Source organism: Hemitrygon akajei, chromosome 2, assembly GCF_048418815.1.
Source record: "Hemitrygon akajei chromosome 2, sHemAka1.3, whole genome shotgun sequence".
Lineage (NCBI taxonomy): Eukaryota > Metazoa > Chordata > Chondrichthyes > Myliobatiformes > Dasyatidae > Hemitrygon > Hemitrygon akajei.
Genome location: NC_133125.1, coordinates 22,048,050 through 22,061,479, shown reverse-complemented (window position 1 = coordinate 22,061,479; position 13,430 = coordinate 22,048,050). Strand labels below are relative to the sequence as shown.

General features: G+C 42.5%; 1 protein-coding gene across 1 annotated transcript in view; it reads right to left on the bottom strand.

Moving 5' to 3' along the window:
* Positions 1-13,430, bottom strand: part of slc25a46 (solute carrier family 25 member 46) — a 56,398-nt gene that overhangs the window by 8,670 nt on the left and 34,298 nt on the right. The window contains exon 7 of the mRNA XM_073068222.1: positions 4,178-4,234. Within this exon, the coding sequence (XP_072924323.1) occupies positions 4,178-4,234 (57 nt within the window). The remainder of the gene's footprint in view (positions 1-4,177; positions 4,235-13,430) is intronic.

The window sequence follows — 13,430 nt, the reverse complement described above, 5'->3', positions numbered from 1 at the left end:
ATGATGCGGTTGTGACTGGTGCAAAGTGAATGGACAGCTGTGCATTCTCAAGGAGCGAGGTTCGAACAGGGCAGTGGAGCGAAGAAATCAAGGCAGTTGGTGAGGTAGTAGCAACTGGAGATAAATAAAGACAAGAGAAAATAAAAGGTCAGAAGGGAGCATCCACAAAGAGCAGGAGTTTGCAAAGATTTTGCATGACATCTCATACTTTGACAAACTTTTATAGAAGTGCAGTGCAGAGTATATTGATGGCTGCATCACAGCCTAGTATGGAAACACCAATGCCCTTGAACAGAAAATCCTACAAAAAGTAGTGGATACATCCCAGGAAAAGCATTGTGTACATCTACAAGCACTGCTGCCACAAGAAAGCACCTCCATCATCAGGGAGCCCCACCGTCCAGATGATGTGGCCCAGTCCATCACAGGTCCCTCCCCTCAATTGAGCACATCTACACTGGAGCATTGTCGCAGGAAAGCAGCATCCATCATTAGGGACTTCCCCCACCCACTCCCCAAGCAGGATATTGCTCTCTTTTCACTGCTGCCATCAGGAAGGTGGTACAGGAGACTCAGGATTCACACCACCAGCTTCAGGAACAGTTATTACCCCTCAGCCATCAGGCCCTTGAACCAGTGGGGATAACTTCATTGAACTTCACTTGCCCCATCACTGAACTGCTCCCACAACCTATGGACTCACTTTCTGGGACGCTTCATCTCATGTTCTAGTTCTTTTTTTCTCCTCTCTCCTCTCTGCAGTTTGTCTTTTGTACATTGGTTTTCTTGTTCGCTCTGTTGGGTGCGGTTTTTCATCGATTCTATTATGGTTTTGGATTTACTGAGTACGCCCACAAGAAAGCAAATCTCAGGGTTGTACATGGTGACATACTGTATATGTATTTTGATAATAAATGAACTTTTAACTTTGAATGTTAAAGGGGCCATCAGTGGAGAGGCCCCAAAAAAATAGTCACGCAGGCAGAGGTGATAGAAGAGTTTGATAACATGACAGACCCCAAGCCATGTCCAGATGCAGAGCTTCAACCCAAAATGTCTATAATCTCTCCTCCCCCTCCCCATAGAGATGTTACTTGATCCAGAGTTACTCCAGCAGATTGTTCATTGCCCTATATACAGTGGATTCCAGTTAATTGGGACACATGGGGACCAGAACATTTTGGCTCAATTAGCCAGTCTCATGGAAATAGTTAAAAAGGCATAAAAAAGATAAACTACTGTTGAACTGAGTAAATAATTATGTATTAATATTAAATACAGAACAAACTACGACACTACCAATACTACTACAGTATTATAAAACCATGTATTAGTTGCTAACACTGGAATTAATCCAGTGTACGCTGCCGTGTTCTTTTGATTGACTGTAAATGAACAAAATCAGTACAGGCACCTGCTGCAGATAATGGACAGCCTTTATATAAATGCTTTTGACAACTGCAACGTCCAAATCTTTACTTTCATTGTAATATTCAAGATGATTATTGATACTTTCAAATTCTTAATAGTTTCTAACTTGAAGTCGTAAAATTGTTTGATTTTCACTCCCAGCCTTTTCTGGCATCTCCAAAAAAGAATGCTTGAAACCACAGTGAGCGAAGCAGTTCTGAATTTTCTTACTGCTTATTTCTCACTAACTATGAGTGACAAAAATCAATGCTTTTTTTGAACAGAAAGACATGCAAATGACACCATTTAAAACAATATGCTCTAAACATGGTGTAACATCTAATGGCCACACAAGTGCACTCAACTGAGGGTAGTTAGAAACTGTTTCAAAACAGTCTCCTGTCCCAATTACGCAGCAGTGTCCCAACTAAAAGAACGGAGTCCTGTCTATTTTTTCAGTTAGTTTTTGTTCTTTAACAGCTGTCCCAAAATAAACTGCTGCCCTGATTAACCAGAATCCACTGTAACTGCAAATCACTACTGATGTTGGAAACATCAAAATGCTGGAACAGTGAAGTCAGGCAACATATGTGAAAAGAGAAATAGTCAACATTTTAAATAGAAGACCCTTTATCAGAACCTTTTGCTTCCAGCATTTTCTGTACTATACTCAGATCCTCTCATAATAAAGGACAACATATTACTTGCCTTCTTAATTGTTGCTGAATCTGCATATTAGCTTCCAGTGACTTGTGTAGAAAGGATCCCTTTGAACATCAACATTATTCAATCAACCACTTAAAATAAAATCTGCTTTTCTAGAATATTTAACTTCACATTCTTCCACATTATATTATCATGTTCCTGCTTGCTGACTCACTCAGCTTCCCTATATCCCATTGAAAGCTCTTTACGTTCACATATTCCTTTGAACTCACATATTCCTTTGTATCATCTGCAAATTGGGAAATACTGTAAAACTCAAACTTGGAAATACTCATACTCGATAATCCCACATTAAGATTTTGCTGGTGCCAGACTGGCCGACATTCCAGACCTCAGGACGTTATTCAAAACCATAAGACAGAGGAGCAGAATTCAGCATTTCAACCCATAGAGTCTACTCAGCCATCCCATCGCATTATGGATGATTTATTATCCCTCTCAACCCCATTCTCCTGCCTATTCCATCAAGGTGATTTTAAAGAGACTGTGGGAAATAAAACTCTGAGTTTAAAGTGAGCAAGAGAAACTGGGCCCTGAAGCCATCATTAACTTGAGATAATTATATTTATTTTAAGTATTTAAAAAAAATTCCATAAATGCCACTGGAAAACACGTTGCTATTAGAACTCGAGTTGAATATGATGTTCTCCTAAGGGGTTGTCTGTTGGTGGGTCCTCAGGTAGTTCTAGAGGCTGACCTGGGATCCTCGTACTCTGGTCCAGTACAGGCAACAGTAGACGGTGGTTTCAAATCACCACATGTGGTGTATCTTTCTATATACTGCATATACTATAGATGCATTATTGATGACATAGCTGTGGCATGAACCTTTGCTCTTATTCCTCCTTTCTACTGTGCTAGGAAACTAGTGGAGGGCTCGACATTATGCTGGCATTCCTGCAGGAATATAACCATACGATTCAGTGTGGACTGGGTCACTGAGACAGTACATAACGGTTGTCATTGGGGGCTGGAGCTGAGTGAGTTGGGGCAAGGTGTGCAGCCACTCAGCACTGAAATGAGGGGTTGACGGGTGTACCCTGGCCAGTATGGGTCTGAGCCATTGCTATGAGAATGTTATAGACTGCCCAGATTCCATAGCCGCTGTCAGAGAATACAGGGGTCTGTACCATGTTCCTGCAACAGCAGCTTTCAGCCCAGGTGGATGTCTTTTTCAAAATATGGAGTCACGTTCCTATGAGCATTCAGATTTCAGGTGCAAGAGTGCTAAAACTAATCAGCATCACAAGCAGTTCTGAAGATGCAGGAAATCCGGAGCAACGCACAAAACGCTGGAGGAACTCAGCAGTTCAGGCAGCATCTATGGAGGGGAATAAACAGTTGATGTTTCCAGCCAGGATCCTTCATCCGGGTTTTTGATGACGAGTCTGAACCCAAAAATCAAACAGAATAGTTTATACATGGGGGGGGGGGGGGGGAATTGGAAGTATTTTTGAATCAAATGAACAAAAGAAACAAACACAGTATAATATCACCTGCCTTTCGTGAGCCAAAATGTGTGGAATAACTTGGCAGTTCCATCTTTCTTAATGATCTATAATGGTAATGGTCATCTGGGAATTAACATTCTGGGAAGGAAAGAATTATATTATTGTGCTTTTTTACATGCTCGGCACAGCATTGTGGGCCAAAGGGCCTGTATTGTGCTGTAGGTTTTCTATGTTATCTATCAACTCCCATAACCTAGGACACTGCCATTTGATTATGCAATAGCAATTAAGCAATACCACATATGAAACCAATATTGTACAAATATTAATTTTTGCCATATTTGACTTGGCCCAGGTAGAACAAAGAACAGAAAACTACTCACTGAGTGAAGCAGCAAAAGCTGCATCTCATGTTACATAGTCTTGACCCAAATCCTACTGCATTCTTTCTCTTTCTATACCAGATTTAAATCTCATCTTTGTAGCCCAGATGGAATAGTTTAGACAAATGCCAAGAATGACGAAAATAAGAGATTGGAAACACCAGTAATTCCAGGAAATAAAAGGCTAAAATTCGTGATCCAACTTACCCTTTGAGTACAAGATGGCCAACAATTTGTTTTGGACTCCATTTATGTGAAACCTCTCTGTAAATCAAAGGACATTGATGAAATTATTTTATGGCTGTCGGCAAGAGTAATACAGAAAATCAAAATTTCAAACCAAGAAATTGTGTTGCACACTGAAAAAAATCAAAAATCAATAATTAGCAGCTGGAAACTTATGTCTCTCCTAGATAATCTGAATTCACTGAAGAATAATAATAATAGCCCTTAACTTGGCAGTGGAGTTATCGAGGTACCGTCATGACGGTGCTTCCGTAGCAAGCTATTCTTGTTTTTACGATGCCGAGTTGCTAGCTCGACACTCAACACGACTTGGATTCAAACTCGGGAACCTTCACTCTGGAGTCTAGTGCTGATATTAGTGAACCACCAAGTGGGACGAACTCACTGCATGTTTTGAAAAAATATTTGTTTTTCAAGATCTGGGTATTGTAGTCAAGTCCACATTTATTCATCATCTGTAACTTCCCTCCATACACTATGCTTGAACTGCTGTACTCCTACTCAGGATACATTTCCAAAACTGGATTGAACAAAACGTGGTAGAGAACCTGTGGATGTTGGTATGCCTCTTACCCTCCACCTTTTTAGTAGTAAAGGTGTAGGTCTGTGAGGTGGTGGGGGGCTGTGATTGTGCTACTGAAGCCTGTATAATTAACTGCATCTTCTAATGTCCTGCAGCCATTGCGTGTTGTGGAAAGAATGAATATTTAAAATGGTGGATGGGGCACCCATCAAGCAGGTGGCTTTGGTCTGGATTGGGATAGGCCTCTAACCCAGTCTAATAACCATGGTATTTATTCTGGATAGTACAGCTAAATTCCTGGTCAGAAATGATGCCAAGTGCATTGACGGTGGGGCTTAAACATCAGAGGTAGGTGGTTAGACTTTATTGCTAGAGATCATTTCAATGGCTCACTTTTCCTTATAATGGATCAGAAAAAGCTGCAGAAAATTGCGAACTCAGCCAGCTCCATCATGGGCAGCATCGGGACATCTTCAAAAGGCAATGCCTCAAAAAGGTGGCATCCATCAAAAATGCTCTCCATCACCCAGGATATGCCCTCTTCTCATGCGTACCATCAAGGAGGTGGTACAGGAATCTGAAGACACACATTCAATGTTTCAGGAACAGCTTCTTCCCCTGCACCATCAGATCTTTGAATGGACAATGAGCCCATGTACACTATTGTTGGATCTAATTCTTAAATTAGACTGTTTGTTATTTTCTTTGTTATATCCATATAAGAACTGCTTAAAATACAAGCAAATAATTGTTAAATTGCAGTTTAATATGCACGCAATCATATTATTCAATCATAATATGCAGATTATGTGCGCAATCATAATCGGATGAAAAACGTACGTGGGAGCACGGAGGAACATCTGAACATCTCCAGGAAGACCATCTTCGTTGCTGCTGCTGCTGTGAGGTCCGGGTCTCTGCTGGGAAGAACAGGCCCCCAGTCCTCAGGGTCGTGTTGCCGATGGCCATTGGCGGGGGCATCTTAATACGCTCAGCAGAGGATGGTGCTTGGAGAGGCTGTGCCGGAGGGGATGGTCGGAGGCTCGGAGGTTCGACGGACTTGGAATCCGCTGCGATCAGGTCGCTTTCACTGTGTGCTGCGTCTGCGAGGCTGAATCGGGCGACACCGTGGAAGTCCATAGCAGGGGTATTCCCTTCTGCCGCCAGTGTGGGATGACGAGTCAATCGGGAACCCTGAGGACTTGTGGAAACTGTGTGGTGGTTTCTTTCAAACTTATAGTCTTTTAACATCTTTGGACTATTTTTACTGTGCCCATGGTCTGTTTTTTTATCAATTATGCTATTGTTTGCACTGTTGTAACTATATGTTGTAAATATGTGGTTTTGTGCAGGTCTTGTAGCTTTAGTTTTTGGTCTTGTTTATCTGGTGGGATTGGAGTTCCTTCCCAGGGAACGCGCGAAGATGGTAGCACCATATTAATACACAGCAGCCTCTCCGGTCTCTGGATTGGGGATTGCCAAAACGTTATCTGGATTTTCTGGTGTAGTCTGTTTTGTCATGTGTTTTTCTGATATCATTCTGGAGGAACGCTGTCTCATTTTTTAACTGCATTGTATTTGTGGTTTTTAAATGACAATAAACTGAATCTGAATCTCTAGTGGCTATAGAAAGTACAATTCTGGAACGCTCTGGAGGTTTCTTCGTTCTACATTACTTGAATAAATGCTTTCTCATTGGTTAATCTGGCACTGCAAAATTGAATTAAGTGGGACTTCCGGTGAGGCATGAGGCAAGATGGCAGCACGGCACCGAGCGTTGTCATATAACCCTTTTTCAAGTTCTTTAGGATTCATAGATGGTCTTAATACAAGGTTGAGTTGGAGAAAGATCTAACTAAAGACATGACCTCAAAAAAAGATTCAAACTCAACCAGGAAACAAGATAACAGTAGACGACACCAAGCTAGCGATTCATCCGAGGAAATAGCTATGCTAATTAAGCAAACAATGGCAACGGAAATGGAATCGCTGCAAGAAACGGTAGCCCACATGCTAAAGGAGTCGCTGGAAAAGGCTCTCGACCCCATACAGAATCATATGGCAGAGAATCGCAACATTCTCCGGTCGTTAAAGGAGCAAGTAGATATTCATGCTAAAAAATTTAGCACAGTCTTCAACTAAATAGACAACATTCAGGTTTGCTTACGCAAGAATGAGAAAGTTACTAACTCCTGTGTCGCGGAGGTGACTAAGATATGGAAGAGGCTATTGGAGGACAGATCCAGAAAAAACAATGTACGGCTGGTCAACTTACCGACAGGTGCTGAGGGCGACGATCTAAGAGGTTACCTCCAGAAGATGCTCCCTAATTGGATTCCAGCACTCAAGAATTCCCACAGCACTCCATTGGAGATCAATAGAGCACATAGGATCTTTTCCAACAATACCGTAAGACCGCGGACCATGATTTTTAGGCTTCTACGGTACACCAACCGGCAGGCTATCCTGGAGGGCGCGAGGAAAGCCAAACCTACTCTCCCTGATGGCACCCAGCTGCAGTTCTTTGCCGACTGCAGCCCCGGCACGATGCAGGAACGGCAGGGATACAAGGAGATCCACACTAAGCTTCGACAGAGTGGGATTGACTCATTCCTCATATACCCGGCAATTTTGAGAGTGAATATCAAGGACGTGAAGATATTATTTAACTCGGCAGAGGAAATGAAAACAGCTCTGAAATCATCGGCGCTGGGAGATATGGAAGAAGACCCTGGGCAAAGTCCACACGCCCCTCGGGAGTAGATGGAACTGCATTAAGAGCTTGGACTAGCCTGTATGTGCAATCTAACAGGCATGGGCAAGTTAACGTCCTAGGTGTGAAGTTCTCCGGTTATTCTTTTACTGGAAAGTCATTCGTTGCACTTTTGTATTTAGTTAATTAAGGAGCCAATTTGTTCCTCAGTATTGCAGGTCAGAGTTTTAAGGTGATATTCAATATACCCAATTGTCATACTTCGTCAAGAATGAAGCTGAAAAACAGCAGTTTGTTCGGAATAACTTTAGAACATTATATCTCCAGTAGACTTGTTTACATTCCTGCGTGCCAGATAAGACGGCACTGGCGCCATCGCCAAGCGACAGTTTCTCGCAAGAGAGCTGTTGGTGTCTTGATTATGTGTTATACTATATTTGAGATGGAAATGGTTTTAATTATATAGGTTAATGGATTTGTCCAGGTTTTTTTTCCTCTTGTCTCTTTGATACGATTGTCTATGAGAACTGCTTTGCCTTTCGGATCATTCGGGAGGCAGAGGCAGAGATAGATAAGAGTTTTCAGGAGGTAGTCACACCGAAAAGTCAGGAGGTAGGCAAATGGGTGACAGTCAAGAGAGGCAGGGGGAGCAGACAGAGAGAGCAGAGCACCCCTGTGGCCATTCCCATCAACAATAAGTATACCGTTTTGGATACTGTTGGTGGGGATGACCTACCAGGAATAAGTTGCAGTGGTCCTGTCTCTGGCACTGAGGTTGAACCCTCGACTAGGAAGGGGAGGAGGGAAGAGAAGAGAGCGGTAGTGATAGGGGATTCTATAGTCAGGGGAGCGGATAGGAGATTTAGTGGGGAAGATCGGGAGTCTCGGATGGTATGTTGCCTCCCTGGTGCTGGGGTCCGGGACATCTCAGATCGGGTGCAGGTTATTCTCGAGAGGGAGGGCAAGAACCCAGATGTTGTGGTCCATGTAGGGACCAACGACGTGGGTAAGATGAGTGAGGGGGTCCTGCGTAGTAAGTTCAGGGAGTTAGGTGCGAAGCTGAAGGGCAGGACCTCCAGGGTAACAATCTCAGGATTGCTACCTGTGCCACGTGCGAGTGAGGCAAGGAACAGAAGGATTATACAGATTAATACGTGGCTGAGAGGATGGTGCAGGAGGGAGGGCTTCAGGTTTTTAGATAATTGGGCTTTGTTCCAGGGAAGGTGGGATCTGTTCCGACGGGACAGTTTACACCTGAAATGGAGCGGTACTAACATTCTTGCAGGAAAGTTCGCTAGTGCTTCTCGGGGGGGAGGGGGGTTTAAACTAAATTTGCAGGGGGCAGGAATCCAGAATGCGAGACAGGATAGCGAGATGAAGAATAAAGGACAGGTGGGGACTACATGGTTCTGGAATATTAAGTGTGTAGTAGAGAAAGGTGAGGCGGAACAAGTGATAAGGAGGACACATGTACAGAGGGATGGTCTGACGGAACATGGAGTTAAATGTGCAGAAAGAATAAGTAAATTTAGGAAAGACAACAAAATTCAAGGGGTGTATAGCCCGATGGGAGTTCCGGGAGCTGGGTTAAGCACAATAGGCAGCGATTTAAACAGAGAGAGCGGAGAAATGGGCTAAAAATTCTATATCTGAATGCACGAAGTGTCAGAAATAAGGCGGATGAGCTTGAAGCTCAGGTGCAAATGGGTAACTATGATGTTGTTGGGATAACAGAGACATGGCTGCAGGGAGATCAGACCTGGGAAATGAATGTACAAGGGTATACGTGCTATCGTAGGGACAGAAATGTGGGCAGAGGGGGTGGGGTGGCCCTGTTGGTGAGGAATGAGATTCAGTCCTTTGCAAGGGGGGACATAGGATCAGGAGAAGTAGAGTCTGTGTGGATAGAACTGAGGAATACTAAGGGCAAAAAGACCCTAATGGGTGTTGTCTACAGGCCACCAAACAGTAGCATGGATATTGGGTGCAAGTTGAATAGGGAGTTAACATTGGCATGTGGCAAAGGTAATGTCGCAGTAGTTATGGGGGATTTCAACATGCAGGTGAATTGGGAGAATCAGGTTGGTGCTGGACCCCAGGATAGGGAGTTTGTAGAGTGCCTACAGGATGCATTCTTGGAGTAGCTTGTACAGGAGCTGACCAGGGACAAGGCTATTCTGGATTTAGTCTTGTGTAATGAACAGGATTTGATAAGCGATCTTGAAGTAAAGGAGCAATAGGAGGTAGTGACCATAATATGATAAGTTTTTATCTGCAATTTGAGAAGGATAAGGGCAGATCTGATAAGGTCCCACATAGGAGACTGGTGGGTAAAATCAGAGCTCATGGCATTGGGGGGGAAGATATTGACATGGATAGAAAACTGGTTGGCAGATAGAAAGCAAAGGGTAATGGTGAATGGTGTTTCTTGGAATGGCAGGTGGTGACTAGTGGGGTGCCACAGGGCTCGGTATTGGGACCACAGCTGTTTACGATTTACATAAACGATTTGGATGAAGGCATTGAGAATAACTTCAGCAAGTTTGCTGATGATACTAAGCTGGGTGGCATTGTGACATGTGATGAGGATGTTAGGAGAATTCAGGGTGACTTAGATAGGCTGAGTGAGTGGGCAGATACTTGGCAGATGACGTTTAATGTGAATAAGTGTGAGGTTATCCACTTTGGGAGTAAGAACAGGAAGGTAGATTATTATCTGAATGGTGTAGAGTTAGGTAAGGGAGAAATACAAAGAGATCTAGGAGTACTTGTTCATCAGTCACTGAAGGTGAATGAGCAAGTGCAGCAGGCAGTTAAGAAGGCTAATGGAATGTTGGCCTTTATTACAAAGGGAATTGAGTACAAGAGCAAGGAAATCCTTTTGCATTTGTACAGGGCCCTGGTGAGACCACACCTGGAGTATTGTGTACAGTTTTGGTCTCCAGGGTTAAGGAAGGACATCCTGGCTATAGAGGAAGTGCAGCATAGATTCACAAGGTTAATCCCTGGGATGTCCGGACTGTCTTACGCAGAGAGGTTAGAGAGACTGGGCTGTACACGCTGGAATTAAGGAGATTGAGAGGGGATCTGATTGCAACATTTAAGATTATTAAGGGATTGGACAAGATAGAGGCAGGAAATACGTTCCAGATGCTGGGAGAGTCCAGTACCAGAGGGCATGGTTTGAGAATAAGGGGTAGGTCATTTAGGACAGAGTTAAGGAAAAACTTCTTCTCCCAGAGAGTTGTGGGTGTCTGGAATGCACTGCCTCGGAAGGCAGTGGAGGCCAATTCTCTGGATGCTTTCAAGAAGGAGCTAGATAGGTATCTTATGGATAGGGGAATCAAGGGATATGGGGACAAGGCAGGAACCGGTTATTGATAGTAGATGATCAGCCATGATCTCAGAATGGCGGTGCAGGCTCGAAGGGCCGAATAGTCTACTTCTGCACCTATTGTCTATAGGATTAAACTCTTCCTACAAGCGTTCAAAGGTTTTGGATTTCTTACGCAGGAAGAAAATAAATATCGCGCTGTTACAGGAAACACATCTTAAACCTAATGACATTCCCAGGGTTCAAAACCGCTTTTATAAACCAGTTGTGGCATCAGCTGATGGTACTCGTACCAAAGGAATTATGATATTAATGAGACGTAGTATTAATGTAGCAATTGAAAGGAATGGTGCCGACAATAAAGGACGTCTAGCTTTTTGCTGTACATCCATTCAGGGTAAAAAAGTTGCATTCATTAGCCTATATGCCCCAACTATATTCGAGGTTGAATTTTTTCCCTCAATTATCTCACAATTACTGAAGTTAAGTGACTACCAACTATATGTTGGTTCGGACATGAATGCTTTGGTAACATTAACCTCGATAAATCTTCCTCAACTATATCAAGCTCTCAAGGATCTGCTTCCAAAGCACTTAACCTTTTTCTAACGGATTTAAATTTAACTGATGTGTGGAGGGTGCATAATCCATTTGTTAAAGACTATACCTTCTTCTCCACAAGACATAAAACTTTCTCTTGGATAGATTACATTCTTGTATCCTCCGGTCTGCTGCCTTTAATACACTCAATAGAATTTTTGCCCAGACATCTATCTAATTACAACCCAGTCATATCTACTTTTAATTATGGCAAAATTAAAAATAAGGCTACTAGGTGGAGGTTTAACTCAACCCTTCTAAAAAACAACGAATTTCTGTCACAACTGAGAACAAAACTGACAGAATTTATAAATTTAAATAAAAATAGTGTCTCAGATGTGATAGTGATTTGGGCCTCCATCAAGGGTTTCTTACTAAGTAACGCCATATGGTTCAGTGCCCATCTACATAAAAGCCGGCTTTAAAAGATTTCCACCCTAGAAGAACAATGTAAGGTTTTGGAGAATGATCTCAAAAGGTGATACAACAAAAGAAAACGAGCTCAAAACAAAACAAGCAGAATTAAATGATTTATTAAGAAGCAGGGCAGAATATATGATCCATATAACCAAACGTAAGTATTTTGCAGAAGGCAGCAGACTGAGCCATCTTTTGGCACTAACGCTCAAACAACAGGAAGCTAAAAAAGGGGATCTTCAACAGAGGAAATAAACGAGACATTCAAGAATTAAAGAACTGTATACAAGTGACTCAGTCCCTTCTGAGAATGACTTCACCGATTTTTTTAGTGGATTAGACCTCCCTACGTTGTCATTAGAGGACACTAAAACTCTAGACTCTCCTATTACACTAGATGAGCTGCTTAAAGCAGTCAAAGCTACAAATAAGGGGTGTACGCCAGGTATAGATGTCATACCTGTGGAACTTTACCTAGCACTTTGGGATATTCTTCGACCAGTATGGTTAGAAACATTAAATTATGCTTTTGGAAATGGCACTTTCCATAGAGATCTAAACACAGCCCTGATCACAGTTATACCTAAGCCCGGTAAGGACCCCTTGGAGTGTGCCAATTACCGTCCAATCTTCTTGATAAATGCTGACCTCAAGATATTTTCCAAAGTCTTAGCCAATAGACTTGAGACGGTAGTTGGGAAAATAATTAGCCCAGTTCAAACGGGCTTTATCAAGGGGCGTCTCGCATCTGATAATATTCGCCGGCTCTTACACATACTGAGTGCAACACATAAAATCCCACTTGCCTGTGGCCTGTTATTTCTAGGTGCTGAAAAAGCGTTCGATCGCCTTGAATGGCCATATCTTTGGAGAGTTCTAAAAGAATTTAAGTTCGGCGATAAATTTATCAATACGATTCAAACACTGTACGCTAATCCTTCAGCCCGGGTATGTGTGGGAGGAGGTTTCTCAGAGTTATTTGACATAGGACAGGGCACACGACAAGGGGACCCTTTGTCCCCTTTAATTTTTACTATATCTATTGAACCACTTGCACATTTAATTAAAAACTCTCCTCAGACCTCCCCTATTACAATAGGTACAACTTCACATTTGATATCACTTTACGCAGACGACACACTAGTTTATATGGCAAATGGTAAACGAACTTTCCCTTATGTTTTAAAAACACTGCAGCAATTTGGATTTCTTTCAGGATACAAAGTTAATTTGTCAAAATCAGTACTGATGCTGATTAATACGGTTAAAAGTAAGGTGCCTCTCCCTCCCCAGATTAAGGTTACAAATGAGGTCCGCTACTTGGGTATTAAAGTTATTGCTTCCCTATCTTCTGTGGCTAAAACAAATTACTCTTTAATTTTGAAAAAATAGAAGATATTAATAGATGGAGACACCTGCCAGCATCAGTCCCAGCCCATATATCGGTCATTAAAATGAACATCTTACTCTGCATTAATTTTATCAGCTCAATGATCCCACTTGCACCTCCAGCAGGATATTGGCAAAAATTGGACTCCTTACTACGATGCTATGTTTGGAACAGTAAACGACCTAATATAAAGTGGTCAGCTCTACAATTATAAAAGTCGGATGGGGGATTGGCATG